Source organism: Talpa europaea (assembly GCF_964194135.1).
Source record: "Talpa europaea genome assembly, chromosome: 2".
NCBI classification, from domain to species: Eukaryota; Metazoa; Chordata; class Mammalia; order Eulipotyphla; family Talpidae; genus Talpa; species Talpa europaea.
Genome location: NC_140068.1, coordinates 5,458,677 through 5,473,765, shown reverse-complemented (window position 1 = coordinate 5,473,765; position 15,089 = coordinate 5,458,677). Strand labels below are relative to the sequence as shown.

Genomic DNA, 15,089 nt, shown 5'->3' with positions numbered 1-15,089 from the left:
GTGTATCTCCTTCTCCAGCACTGCACGGTCTGGAGAACTGCAGTTGATAGAATGCCTCAAAATCAGACAGATTCTTCCCACTTGATGATTATTTTTAAAAATTGTGTTAGCTCTACCATTTCCTTTGTATATAGATTTTAGAATGTTCTTGTCTACATTTACAAGCAAAATCTCACTAGAATTTTTATAAGAATTATGCCACACCCATGTTTCAAGTGTGTGTGTGGGGGGGGGGGGGACTGACTTTTTTCTATGTTGAGCCATTCTAACCATAGTTACAGACGGTCCTTCCACTTATTTAGATCTTCTTTGATTTCCCCTGTCAACATTTTATAGTTTTCGTATTTTGTACAAGTCCTCTGCATGTATTACATTTTTTCAGTGATTATGTTCTTATTTCTAATGTCATTGTTCACAAATTAAAACCTAGTGTATGTAGAAGTATAGTTGATTGTTACATGTTTATGTTATAGTCCGTGGTGTTGCCAGGCTCACTTATTAATTTTAGGAGTTTTTGTAGATGCCTTGGGATTTTTCTAAGCCACAATCATGTTATCTGCAAATAGAGACGACTTTAATTCCTCCTTTCCTCTCTGTATGCCTTTTATTTCCTTTCGTGCTTTATTGCGTGGCTCGAACTTCCAGTACTATGTTGAATGGTGAGAGTGGACATCCTTGCCTTGAGCCCAATCTTGGGGAGAAAGCATCACTCAGAAAACACTGAATAAACGGTTAAATGTAAAGCTTGTCTGTGTGTAGTGGGCTTTTTTAATAAATGTTGTTTGATTATGGAAAGGAGTCATTTGATTTGATGAGCCAGCTCCTGGCAATAAATAGATTCTACTAAGTGTTTTGGTGGGGTGAAGTGTGAGGAATGAAGATCTTAGGGTCTGGAGTGGCAACATTCAGATTTAAATAGTTACTCTCCTAGCTTTTAGCTGCAAGGCTGGGGCAAATTACTTACACCTCTCAAAACCTGCTTCCTCCACCACCAAAAGAGGAAGATGAATCCCCCATCCTGCTTCCTCGCCCCTGAGATTGAAACATCCAGGGAAGAATGGGCATTATCAGTGGTCATGTCCCTAGAAGAAGCACCGCGCCCCCCGCCCCCACCAGGAGCTGGCAGCATGACCCCAATTCAGTAAGATCTTCATTCTGCCTTGCAGTGGCCCCACCCACCTTTATTTATATCCATGGAAGGTCTGCCTAGTTCTGATGGGTCATTAGAATTTGCATTTCAAATCTTAAACTAAAAGACTGTACTATATCCGAGAATACTTGGTCTCTTAAGGGCCGGCCACCGAGTTCATCTCCTGGCCCCTCCACTCACCATCTGCGTCAACTTGGGCAAATCATGGAGTCCCCAGTTCATCGTAGAGTTCGTCCTCTGTTAAATGGGCGTAAAGACGGTACTTCAGAGGGGCACTGTGAGGCCCTCGTGAGCTCATTCAGACCACGTTTTGACCAGTGCTTGACATGTTAGCTGTGATCGGTATGTTGGTGACTATAAAGGACACATAGTTATTTGTGAATCACTTTTCTTAAAAAAAAATTGTTTGCTTTGCAGATTTTTAAAAAAATGGATTTGGCCAACCATGGACTTATTCTCCTGCAACAGTTAAACGCTCAGCGAGAGTTTGGTTTCCTGTGTGACTGCACGGTTGCCATCGGCGATGTGTACTTCAAGGCACACAAATCAGTTCTTGCTTCATTCTCCAATTACTTTAAGATGTTGTTTGTCCATCAGACCAGGTAACTAACGTGGTTGATAATAATGGAATGACTGTAGACGCTGCACTTCCGTGGCCCTGCTCTTTGCCCTTGTCAAGACCTTGCGTCTCCCTGCCTCTCCCTACGCTCCTGGGCTCCTGTGTCCTCTCGTGACCTCACTGCCCCCGACCCATCTTGGGGACTCCTGCTTTCAGTAACGTTTGAGAATCGTGGACCTTTTGGCCTCAAATAGCCCCTCCTTCCAGACCACCTGGCGGGGTGTCACCTGCACAGCAGGATCGCCCTCTACCTCCTGGAGCCCTTCTCTCCCTCCAGCCCAGTCCCCAGAGTCTCTCCCAGACTTTCAGGAGTTAGCCTGTCCTCCTGCTTGGAGGAACGTTTGGAAGTTTAAAGGATATATATTCAAATTTCCTTCTTTACTTTCTTAAAAGTCTCAATCTCACTATTTTTCCTTGTATTTTTTCCTCCCTGTTTCTCCCATTGTGGAGAAAAGGCCCCTGGCGTCCCAGGAGAAGCCCAGATCCCACCTGTTAGTTTTCATTCTCTTCTTTCCTGTTACACTTTCACCACCTCCCCCAAATCTAAGAACAGCAGCACTTCTTTGACACAGCTGTCTGCTGGAGTTCCGGTACTGCTGCTCCGGTATTTCACTAAGAAAGTTCTTCAGAGGGTGACCTCTGGCCTGGTGTGTGCTCATCTCATCCCACATTCTTCCTCTCCGTGGTGGCACTGTGGTTTCCACCCCATCGCTCTACTGAAATCTTGCCAAGGTCGCCTCTTGATCCCAACCGCAGCTCTTCTGTCCCTGTCTCCGCAGCCCTTGTCACTGTTTTCTTCCTTCCAAAGTCACCTGTGGTTTGACCACTCTGGAAGCCCTTGTTTTTCTGCCCTCTAAACCGGTGCCTACTGAGAGTTTGGGTGAGTTTTGGTCTTGGGTTGGCCAAGCTTCTTCCTACCAGCACTCTGACGGCCGTTTTCAGCGTGGACCTTGGTCTTTCTCAGTCTCCAGAACTGTTTCCCAAAGCCCCAGGCTGCCTGCTGGACTTCCAGAATTGTGTGGCCACCTTTTCTCTCATTTGGCATGTCAAAACTGAATGAGATCTTCCCCAAAGGCCCTTCAGGCTGCCTTATGACATGGGGTTGGTTTGTTTTGAATCTTCAAGTAACCCATACTTAAAAACTCTCTTCAAAATCTCTCCGTCAGTCCCCAAAACATATTTTCTTGAAAATATCTTCAACTGGAATCCTCCTCATTCCCTTCCATTTCCTAATCACATTTTCCACATCACTGTCAGGTTGCTATTCCTAAACATCGCTGTGATCGTAGTGTCCCTTTGATCAAAAACCTACCAGACTGGCTTCTCCCTTTGATCTGGAGCCTGGGGACGCCCACCGCGTGCCGAAGCAGTGCTTTCCTCCCTTTCAAGGCTTGCAGGCTCAGAGCCTGACCCCCTACCAGCCTCCCCTTGACTGTACCCCCTTTGGGAGGTCCCTGCCCCAGCCAGAACCTTCAGTGTTCTGCCCATTCCCTCAGGCCTGGCTCCTGCCTCACCTCTTCCCCAGCCCATCCCCCACTCAAGTGAACCACGCTGACCAAAGCCGTTTCTCCCTCGCTCACATTTCGGAGCATGTTACTGATGCCATTTTGCAGACTCTACCATTTCCCTGTTGGTGGTGGTGGATTTACCTCACCTCCTGACCTGTAAGTTTCTTGAGGGCAGAGGCGGGGTGCCCATGGCAGTGTGTGGTTGAGAGCTCTGCACAGAACAGCCACTTGGCAGATGTTTGCTGGGGTGGGGAGCAGAATGGGTGACCAAGTGAAATTGTCTTGGAAGGGGAAGGACTTTAGTTGTGAGCAGTAAAAGACTAGACTGTAATGAGTTTTAATGGGATGCAAGAAACTTAAGTACAGTAAGAAAATACCTTTTGAACAGGACCAGGCTATTTGTGCAGGTCGAAGTCCCAGGCTTCATCCACAGCGTGTGGCTGCACCAGAGGTGGCACCTGCCATCTGGGCGGCTGTCCCCAGCTTACTGAGGCCAGCGCTAGGCAAGCCCAGGTCTGTGCTCTCGGCCAGTGCCTGTCCTCATGGCCCTTTGCCGCCTCTCTGCCCAGAGGTTGGCAGTACTTGGTTTTATGTCCGCAGCTTCCACTAGGTGTCTCTGTCTTATGTGCACTCTGAGTGGGTCAGTTTTAGACTTGGAGCTGTCAAAGGTAAAGCTACTAAGGGCCAGGCCTCGCCAAGTGCAGCCTCCGACACTGGCTGAGCTACAGCCGTCCCTCGGGTCTGGAGTTTTGCTTTGTGGCTGTGGGTTCCCTGGAGCCAGCTGCAGTCCTAATGTATTCCCTCCAATAAGGTATTTTGAGAGAAACCACAGTCACATAACTTTTAGGACAGCAGAGTGTTATACTTGTCATATTTTGGTTTTAGTTGTTGATCTCTTGCTGTGCCTAATTGATACAGTAAACACCACCAGAGATATGAAGGCACTAAGGAAAAAGCAGAGTATAGATGCAGGATTGGGTCCTGCCGCTCAGTTTCAGGCATCCACGGGGTGTCTTAGACCATAGACCCTTCAGACAGGGGGAATACTAGATTTAAAAACTCTATTTTCAAAGTTCTTTTAGCCCAATTTTTATATTAAGGGTATACTGTTATTTAGCATATTAGAAGTAATACTAAAAAGGAGTGAAGAAGAGTTATAAAATATATTTATACTTTGTTTATATTATAGTTCATGTTTTATATTAAGATTCTATGAAGGAAAAATGTTAATTGTCAGTAACCATCAGAGTATATACAAAGGGCTGACAGCTGTACTAAATAATGTATTTTCTTCATAGAAGTCTTATGTCAATCACGAATGTAGACGTGATTCTATTGTAGGGGATGTGCTTCCCAAAGGACTTGGAATTGACCAAAGTCTGGCCCAAGGCAGGCTGGGTGATTAGCTGCCTGGGAGCAAAGGCACCCAAGATGGAGAGGTCTGCATTGTGACAGAAGGAAAAGTTTTGGTTTTTTTTTCTTCTGTGCATGCACGTTAGGTATGCACATGTACTTCTGCTTTACGGAAGAAAAAAATGAGAATAAATAAATCAAGATAAATCGTAGTCTGGAAGCCTCCCTGGGCACTGGTGGTGAACTCCAGGGACTCTGGCCTTCCCCTCCTTAGAAGCTTCTCCCCAGCTCTGCAGAGCCTCTGGGGGCCATTCTCCCTGGCTGAAGTGTGGGCTGGGGCCAACTCCAGCCCTTATTTGCCATCAGAGATTACACATTCCTCTTTGAATGTCGAGAGGCTCACTGGTGAGTCACCCCCAAGCACAGGCGGTAGGCGGGAGACTGTGTTCAATGTGTACAGTAACTTACAATGGGAAATTTCAAAACTTTACAACGGCCTTTTTTAAAGGCAAGGGGCCCTGCTTGGTAGTCACGCTCATGGATGCTAGAAGGCACAGCCCCAGCTCAGGTGCTTCCATTCCCTTTTCTTTCAGGGTGGGCGCCGGGGCTCACTAACCTTGAGGAACCTTCCATCCTGGCAGAGCCACAAGTGCCCATTCTCCTGCGAGTAACTTCCATCTCTAAAGGCCTGTGGTGGCCCAGTTTCAGGAGGCTTCTGCCTGGCCTTGGCAAGATGCCCTCTAGATCTGCTTTCACTTCAGAGTTGATTGTTTACGTTCTTCCTCTCTTGCTCCCCACACAAGGTCCCTGAAGCTTTACTTTGAATACTGAACTGCCACAGAGCACCTAAATCTGTCTGTTTGCACCAGTGCTGCTGGCACTCTTCTGGTGCTTAAAGGAAAGAACACCTGTATTTGCAGTCCTCTTTAAAGAGATTTAAATAATTTAAAGGACTATAAAAAGGCTCCAAATAAAGATATGAAGGATCTGTTTTTTGTTTTTTGTTTTTTGTTTTTTAATAGTCACAAACTCTTCCCTTTATATTGTTAAAGGGATGCTATTTTTGTGCTCGGCAGATTTTCTTTGGCTTTCAAACTTTGTAGTTAGACATTTCTCACATGATTACTTGCATATACTCATCTTGAAATACCCACACATTGATAACTATCATAATTATTCAAATCTGTTCTGACACAAATTGCTATTGGTCACTTTTTAGTAGAATAAAATACTGAATTCAAAAGGAAGAATATACTATTATGATTTTAGCATATTGGAAAATATTAATAATATAAACAGCTAACGTAGCCAACAAGAGTTGTGATAGTAACTGGTCTCGTAAAAAGTGATTATAAATTCTAAAGGCATTCAAGGCAGGTGTCTTTGAAGTTGAAAATGCGTTGCCTATAGGACATTTTCACGGCAGATGATAGCCTGTGCCTCGTAGTGTGGTTATCTAGCTCATTCGCTTCTGCTCACACATTAGAATTTGTTACTCCTGATGGTCTAGGAAGCGTGGTTAGAAACCATTATCGTTGCTTGATCAAAGTGGTATTTCTCAAATGATGCAAATGCTTGAGCTTAAAAGTTAGAAATAATTCTACAACTGCGATAGGTGTCTCAGATAAAGCTCTTAACTTTTGAGGGTCTCGTTTTCCATATACGTCAAATGGTAATAATCAAGTGTGCCTTATCTGCCACACAGGATTCCTTTAATGCTCTGAAAATGGCGATGCCATGGCTTTGCTGTTAACGCAAATTAAAACCCATTTCCACCACTTACTTACTAACCCTGTGATATCGAGCAAGGTATTCATTCCTTTGAGCCTCAATTCCTTATCCTTAAAATGAGAATTGATGGCAGTTATATGAGGTAGTAACTACAAAGCCCAGCTGCAGGTTCAGGGGTGATGGTGCTGGTGACGAAGATGGTAGTGAGAATTGCGAGGGTGATGACAGTGACGGTGGTGGTGATGATTACAGCTGATGTGAAACTGAGTTGTCCCAGAGCCACTTTTCACCGCAGTCTAGTGGTCCTGGGGAGTGACGCGACTCCGTCAGAGCCAGACTATGGCTTTCTGCCCTGTCCGCCCCATGTTTCCCTCTCTTCCACCTCGGTGCTGGAGATCGAGCCGTCACTCTGGCAAATTTATGTTTATTTTTCTTTCACTTTTGTTGTCTTGTTATTAGGCCCAAGTCCAGCTCCCTCCTGTCATCTTACACGTGAGGAAACTTTCTAAACAGACAGTTTGACTTCGCTTAAACGAGTTCCTGCTGAACGCTGGAAGGCACCGGACCAGTACAGAATCCTAGACTTTTGCCTTCAAAATGTGCTGGGACAGCAGTTCTTAATCAGTTGTTACTGGGTCACAGGCCACTTCCATGTTTATATGGAACTCTCGGGGCTCTATATACCAGTACTGTAGAGTGTGACGATTTTACCTAGATCACTGGGGGGAGCACTGCTTTAGGAGCCTGCAAGTGAAGATATCACATCTGTTTAACATACACTTTTTCTTTCACTATCCTTACATCTGTTTGTGGTATTTCTCTCCATTCTTAATACAATAGAATTAAAATGAAGTTACTTAAACTCCAGCTAACTCTCGAGTGTTCAGAAAGAAGTGGGGCATGTTCTTGTCTCATTTGCTTTGAAAGTGCCCGTTTTTTCCCGTCAGGCTTTTTGTTTTATCCTTTGAGACACAGACTGACATTTACTTAACAGACTTTCTGCTTGTTTCTTTCAGTGAGTGTGTCCGTTTGAAGCCCACGGACATACAGCCGGACATCTTCAGCTATCTCTTGCATTTGATGTATACTGGGAAGATGGCCCCTCAGCTGATTGATCCCGTCAGGTTAGAACAAGGGATCAAGTTCCTGCACGCCTACCCTCTGATCCAGGAAGCCAGCCTGGCCAGCCAGGGAGCCTTTTCTCATCCCGACCAAGTTTTCCCACTGGCATCTTCCTTGTACGGCATTCAGATTGCAGACCATCAGCTGAGACAAGCCACCAAGATCGCTTCAGCACCTGAGAAGCTGGGGCGAGAGCCCCGGCCACCACCCTCCCGGATGAGCCAGGAGCAGGTGCCTGAGGCCGCGCAGCTGTCGCAGCTGACTTCCAACCTGACCCAGGTGAACCGGACCCACCTGACACCCTCCGACCCCCTGCAGACCTCCCTATCTCCAGAACTCATCTCCACCCCTGTACCTCCCCCTCCTCCCGGGGAGGAGACCAATCTGGAAGCTTCTTCCTCCGATGAGCAGCCGGCCTCGCTCACCATCGCTCACGTCAAGCCGAGCATCATGAAGAGGAATGGCAGCTTCCCCAAGTACTACGCCTGCCACCTGTGCGGCCGGCGCTTCACGCTGCGGAGCAGCCTGCGGGAGCACCTGCAGATCCACACCGGGGTGCCCTTCACCGCCAGCCAGCCCGGAGAGAGCCGCGGCCCCCTGTCCCTCTGCAGCAACGCCGCCGACCTGGGGAAGGACGCCATGGAAGTGCCTGAGGCGGGGATGATCAGCGACAGCGAGCTGCAGCACATCTCCGACTCCCCCATCATCGACGGCCAGCCGCACTCGGAGACGCCGCCGCCCTCCGACATCGCGGACATCGACAACCTGGAGCAGGCCGACCAGGAGCGCGAGGTCAAGCGGCGCAAGTACGAGTGCACCATCTGCGGGCGCAAGTTCATCCAGAAGAGCCACTGGCGGGAGCACATGTACATCCACACCGGGAAGCCCTTCAAGTGCAGCACCTGCGACAAGAGCTTCTGCAGGGCCAACCAGGCCGCGCGGCACGTGTGCCTCAACCAGAGCATCGACACCTACACCATGGTGGACAAGCAGACTCTGGAGCTCTGCACGTTCGAGGAGGGCAGTCAGATGGACAACATGCTGGTGCAGACCAACAAACCCTACAAATGCAACCTGTGCGACAAGACGTTCTCCACGCCCAACGAGGTGGTCAAACACTCTTGCCAGAACCAGAACTCGGACGTTTTTGCCCTGGACGAGGGGCGCTCCATCCTCCTGGGCAGTGGGGACTCGGAAGTCACGGACCCCGAGCACCCGGTGTTAGCGTCCATCAAAAAGGAGCAGGAGACCGTGTTGTTAGACTGACCGTCGCTTCTCTTTTTAAAAACTGTCATTTTTACAAAGACTATTTTCCCTCCCTTCCCCGGCGCAGAATTAGCGTTCTCCATGGCATGATACAAATAGGTCCCCGCCCCGCCCCGCCCCCGCCCGCCCCCCCTCCATAAAGGCTTTGTGCATTATAAACCTGGAACATATTTACTTTGATTCAGGGGATATTGGAAAGATAATGGTCAGTAGTACTTACAAACTCAAATCCATTTTTGAGACGTTTTAGATTATTTAAAAGCATACTTGGAGCAAATGAAGGGTCTATAACAAAACCAAACCACTAGAAAGCAATTTGGGAAGCTAGAATTATGACTTTCCCTGGGTGAAGAAGTCTTCCTTGTCAGAAAAACAATGTCAGAAAACATAGCATGCTTAGAGATGCAGCTGAGCGCTGTACTGTGCGAAATCTAGGTGGGGGGGGAGGGGCTTGAAACCTAAGAGAACGTTCTTGGTATTTATCCTCCAGGGATCTTATTTCAGAATTCATCCTTAGAGATTATGTCCAGTCAAGGAAATCGTTAGTTAAGAAATCTACTTGAACAAAACACAAACGAGGAAAAAGTAATAATGTGATGGCAATCTTAATTTTTGGATAAAACATGACCAGCCGTGAATCTGTGTGTTTATAAGAGAAAATGTGTAGATACTTGCTATAAACAGGTGAATGAATGCACATGCCTTATCTAATCGCTGGCTTCTTTCAAAGCCAAACAACAACAAAATGCTGTATTTTAGTTTCTGACAAATTTGTTTTAAAAATCAATTTGAAGGCACTAGTCTATCAATTGTCTTTCTGAACAGAAAGCGACATTCCATTCTGCCAACGGTAAAGTTGTCTCAGCACTGACCAGCTGCTGCTTAACCAGTGTGTGTCACGCAGGAAAAAGGTCCAGGAATATGCATCTTAGCAGGCAAGGCATGAGCAGAGCATGTAGTAACCGTAATGACTTTAAAAGTGAAGGCTAATAGTTTGCTGGCAGTATTCAGCGAAGCATCAAAAAGGGCAAAGAGAAAACAGGACATAAAAAACCGAATAGCTGTTTGGGCAAAAAAAAAAAAAAAAAAAAAAAAGTGGTCTGTGGTTGTCAATGTTTTTTTTAACACCTGCAATTTCCTCCATTGGCCTAAGAGCAGTAAAATGTGTCCATGAATCTTCCCGCAGGCCAGTAACGGTGTGGCCTGACAGGACAGAGCAGGAAAGAAGGGGAAGAGGAAGAAAACTCAATAGCCGCGCTGTACGTCTGTGTATGTTAAAAACTGAATATCCCGTCGTCTTCGTTCATGTATAGTTGAGTTCTCAGATTTGTTAAGTTTTTATACATACTTTCACTGAATAAACATTTAATTAAATGGGTACGTGGTTTTGGCTGTATGTTATTAACCCAAAAAGAGGCAGGAAGGGCGGGCCTCCCCAGTGGCGCAGCGGTTGAGCGCTGGGTGGCGAAGCTGCCCGCAGCCTCTGCAGCGCCAGTTCGATCCCCGGCTGCTCCCCGGCCACCGGAGGAGGGTCCCGCATGGCGCGCAGACCTCTCCTGCCGCCCGCTGCTCCCCTCAGCAGTGTACTTCGGTCCTTCTGCCTGCTCTGCTCCCCGCTCTGGCTCTGGTGAATTCTCTCACCCTCTCGCGCTTCTGACTGTGCCCAGTGCTTGTATAAATAAATAAATCTTAAAAAAAAAAAAAAAAAAAAAAAGATGCAGGAAGGGCAAGTAGCATCACATCCAGAGCACTTGCTGGCTGTGTCTCCTCCTCATGTTTCCGGAACCTTTCGCATGTCCCCTGAGTGGCATTTTCCACATTTGTAAAAGCAGGACGCAAACAACTGCACTGATCACAAGACGGTGAGAATCAAATGAGTAAATTATTTAGGAAGATGCAACGAACAAGGTTTGACTAGGAATGGGTGTGGAGATTGCCTTACCCAACGTATTTTGGTTTCTCATTGCTATTAATTGAAGGATTGCATAAAATCCAATCTGTTTTAGAAAGAGAATTGGCTTTCCCAGCAGGTAACATTTCAAATATCCAAGTAGAGGGTGAACATAACAAGGAGTACCTCCTAGGTACCGTGCAGGATTAACTCATAAACTAAGCTTCATAAAGTGCAGCTGCAAGTGATCCCAACGGAATACATTCGTGACTTCTGAAAACTCCCACCTGAACAACCCAACCGCAGCTTCATAATTCAGTGAATAATGTGTTCCAGAAATACCCAGATCAAATAAAATATTTCACTAAAATAATTTCCTTTACTTAAACATTTTTCCTTTTTAAATTAAAGCTTTTCATTTACCCCTTCACACTCTTGCCTTCCCCTTAACTCCCAACCAACTTTGTTTTTATAAGGAAGAAGAAAGGAGGCCACGAGTTGTTTGCCCAAACATGACACAAATTCGTGCTACATAAACCTAGATTGTTAAATACTGAGTGCCACGTCGCCCTTAAATAAGTTAAATGATCTTTTGTCTGTAGAAGAACTGGGGTGTAGGCCAGAGGTGCGGGGGGAGAATTCACCAGAGAGAGTGGGGAGCAGAAAAGGTAGATTTTACTGAAATACGCTGCTAAGGGGAGCAGCAGGCAAGACAGGAGAGGTCTGCCATTCCATATGTGGATTAAGTCCCTGGCCAGGGATAAACTCAAGCCATAGGGGTGATAATGCTGAGACTGGGCCACCAGGGAGGCCCAGCTAAATGAATCTTGTGCCAAGTTAACTTCTCTGAATTTCTGTGAAATTGTGGTGACTTTCACTGCATGCTGCAAAGCCCTCCTACCCACCTCGCAGTCCTAGGACATAAGATGTAGGCAAAGGGCCCTCAAGACCAGAGAGTGGACTCCAACCCTTTTTGTTAAAATCATCAGAACCAGGGCCTCCCTGGTGATGCAGCGGTTGAGCGCTGGGTTGCAAAGCTGCCCGCAGCCTCTGCAGCGCCGGTTCGATCCCCGGCTGCTCCCCGGCCAGCAGAGGAGGGTCCCACATGGCGCGCAGACCTCTCCTGCCGCCCGCTGCTCCCCTCAGCAGTGTATTTCATCAGTCTGTCTGTTCTGTTCTCCGCTCTGGCTCTGATGAATTCCCTTACCCTCCCGCGCCTCTGACTATACCCAGTGCTTGCATAAATAAATCAATAAATCTTAAAAAAAAAAAAAAGTACAAACAAATTAAAAAAAAATCATCAGAACCAGCCACTATTGTTTTTAGTCATTTTACCTTGCAAGACAAAGAGCAGTAAGGCATCCAAACTGAACCCTTCAGTTGAAAATGTGAGACTGTGGTCATACATGTCAAGTAAACCACCAAATGTCTATGTTTAAAAAGGTATAGCTGCTCAGCAGCATGGTTGGGGACGATGGTGCAGTTGACGCGATGGTTATGGTAGGGGTGGGGTGAGCCCTCCACTAATTCACCAGAGAACGGATTCTCAGACAAAATTACTTGTGCAGGGTGTGCTGTTTGTTGTAATGAAATGTAACTTCATCAAGTTGCCTCTGCATTTTCATAACAATGTTCAGAATCCCCAAAATACTTAAACTGACTTTTGGTTCATTTTAGTGCTCCATTGTGGTCTAGAACAAATTACCAGCATATATCATTTGCAAGATTTAGGCATAGAAACCTTTAAGCAAATAAAAATCATCTCAAAATACAGTTAGTCTGCCTTTTCTAGAACTCACCCTTCAAACAGATGGAAGAATATCAACTAAAAATTGTCAGCAGCTCTCTAAATAAAACTAAAATTAGAATCAGAGATTTTAGTGTGAAAAAAAAAATGGACCAGGATGAAATCCTATTCTGTGGTTTCCTTCTCTTCGGGCAGATCAGAATGTTTTTGGACATGAATGATGATTCTATTCCCAACTCAAGCTTGCATTATTCTCTGGAAAATGTACAATACCTGCCCTACCTAAATCCCCGGTTGTTGGGAAGAGAGCTCCTTTGGAGATTGTGCTGGCAACTGAAGAAACAAATTGCGAGAAATTGGATTCTATATTGGGCGTCAGTGTGCTAGTGGCTTCCATTTACTCCTTCCAACAACCCAGTCATGAGTATGTCTCTTTCTTACAGGTAATTGAGGCCCAGAGAAGTTAAATAACTTTTCTGAGGTGACCCAGCCAAATAGAGAGAGCCAGGAGTCTACAGCCCATGAGTCTACAGCACTCATTCAAAGGCAACACTACCCCACAATGGTACAATCACCCCACATAGAACATTCCACCAGCATCTGGCAACTGACAATCCCCACATTGTCGCAGTGACAAGTCTTTAAATTCAGCAAAAGAAAAGATACACCGGGCATGCTTTTCATTCTCATCTGACCTACTTTTTGTGTTTTGTTTCACACCTAGGTTTGTCCAAATTATAGAGGAAAAAAAATTCTTGCCCAAGTGTGCAAACGTTTCTGCGGGCTAAAAGCAAGGGGGATGGGTAGCTGGGAGTGGAAAGCTAACCTATTTGTTCTGCTTATGGACAATTGACGCAAACCTGTTTCAAATGCTTATATTACTGCAGGGGTCCTGAAGCTGAAATCAGTACATCAGGATCTCCTGGAGGGCTTGATCAAACAGATTACAGGCTCCACCTGCAGTGTCTGTCGTGATTCAGTCAGTCTTGGTGGGGCCAAGAATTTGCCTTTCTAACAGCTTCCCAAATCATGATGCTGAGGGTGCTCAGAACAGGTCTCCCCAAGACTTGTCATTTTGGCCTGTGGACTATTTCAAGTTGAGGTCAATCAAGGCCCTGTAGACTCATAAGAAAACCTAAACTCCCCCGGCCCCACTAAGAAGAATGAAAATCAGGGGTATTACCCAGAATGCAGTACCTCCTTTCTAGTAGCCTTTCTATTAGAGAAACTTACAGACCCGACAGTGGAAACAAGTTGTGAGTCACATTTTCTTTTTCAATGTGACTCCCCTCCCTCTTCCAAAACCTCAGGGCCTGCTCCATTCCTTAGGCGCATGCCCTCGTTTTCCTCACTGAATTGGAATTCTCATCTTCTACCCTGATTCCCAATAGGCACATGAAATTAAATCGGTATTTTTCTCCCGTTAATCTGTCTGATGTTTTAATTGCTTGACCAGCCTGAGAAGAACCTAGAAGGGTTAGGCGGAAATTTCCTTTCCCCCCCATGACGGTGAGAGTGATGGTGGTGATAGTATGAGCAGTCAGCATTGCTATATAATTTCTGTTCTATTTTACTGTCTTTTCTGGGTTCTACCCGCTTCTCAGAATAATTACTAAGAGAGCTAACGAGGGCCAGAAAGGGCTCACACCATCAGCGTGCTTTTTCCTTTGAAGCAAGCTTGCTCCTTAATGAGACCCACATGATACACGGATTTGTGCAAAAGCGACTAGAAGTGTGTATTTGCAAGGCCCTGGGTCAAAACTTCCCTCTTCTCATTCTAAATGCCTTATAATCTGTGAGCACAGAAAGAACAAAATACCCTAAGATTTTGAGGAGGCCCCCAAGATGATGCAACTTATGAGAGGCAAGGATCCGGATGAGAAAACAAAATGGGGTCATTCTGGTAAGTGGCCAAGATCGCACAGCTACTTGTAATTAAAGAGCCCAGTCCCACGTCCAGGGCCCTTCCTGCTACCATCATACTGCCAAGGAATTTTCTATTCAGTGAGAGATCCCTTAAGCAAGCAGAGGTCAGAAGGCAGCCAGCCATTAAGAACAGGGACTCTGGGGAGACTTGGGAGTGACCCGGAAGACACTGAGGCTTGGGCCTCCTCCCAACCAGAGTGCTCACCCCACATTGCACTTCCCTCCCTTCAAGTCTCCCCAGGGAGGTGTGCTAGCAAGCTGCAGATGCTCGAAAGGCGTAGAGAGAGGAAAGAAAAGAAATGCAGAGGACACAGTGGATGTTGCTTCTCTAAACGAGCGTGTCTGAGTAAGAGGCATTTGATAGAATCGGTGTCATTATTCTGAATCCACCGAAAGCCAAGAAGACAGGAGTGGTCAGCAATTTCTTTCTCTTCTATTTACTATGAATTCAACCTGCTGCCTTCTGCTTTCCAGTTTAGAAGCGCCCTCACAACAAGGAAATCTCAGGAAGAGCTTAGTCGTACATTCTGAAGTGAGGAAATTACTGTTTCTTCCTTCTCAGTCACCAAATCAGTTTACGCATGAAAATTTAAGAAGAGTTGCAAGGATCTGTGCGCTTTCTGGCCTGTGTCCCCAAGAACACAGGAGAGCCACGGGTATCGCTCCATCCTCTCTTGCCCCGGACCGCCTCTATCTACCCAGCTGCCCAGCCTGCATCTAGCGCCACGGTCCCTCCCCATTGCTGTTGCCATTCATCTTTAATGATAGAAATTCTG

General features: G+C 46.2%; 1 protein-coding gene across 1 annotated transcript; it reads left to right on the top strand.

Moving 5' to 3' along the window:
• Positions 1-1,579: 1,579 nt before the first annotated feature.
• Positions 1,580-8,873, top strand: ZBTB2 (zinc finger and BTB domain containing 2; the record flags this gene model as incomplete). Its single annotated transcript, XM_084256253.1, has 2 exons — positions 1,580-1,752; positions 7,378-8,873. 2 exons carry the CDS (start codon positions 1,580-1,582, stop codon positions 8,747-8,749), a joined length of 1,545 nt encoding a protein of 514 aa, XP_084112379.1. The 3' UTR covers positions 8,750-8,873.
• Between the last annotated feature and the right edge of the window lie 6,216 nt (positions 8,874-15,089).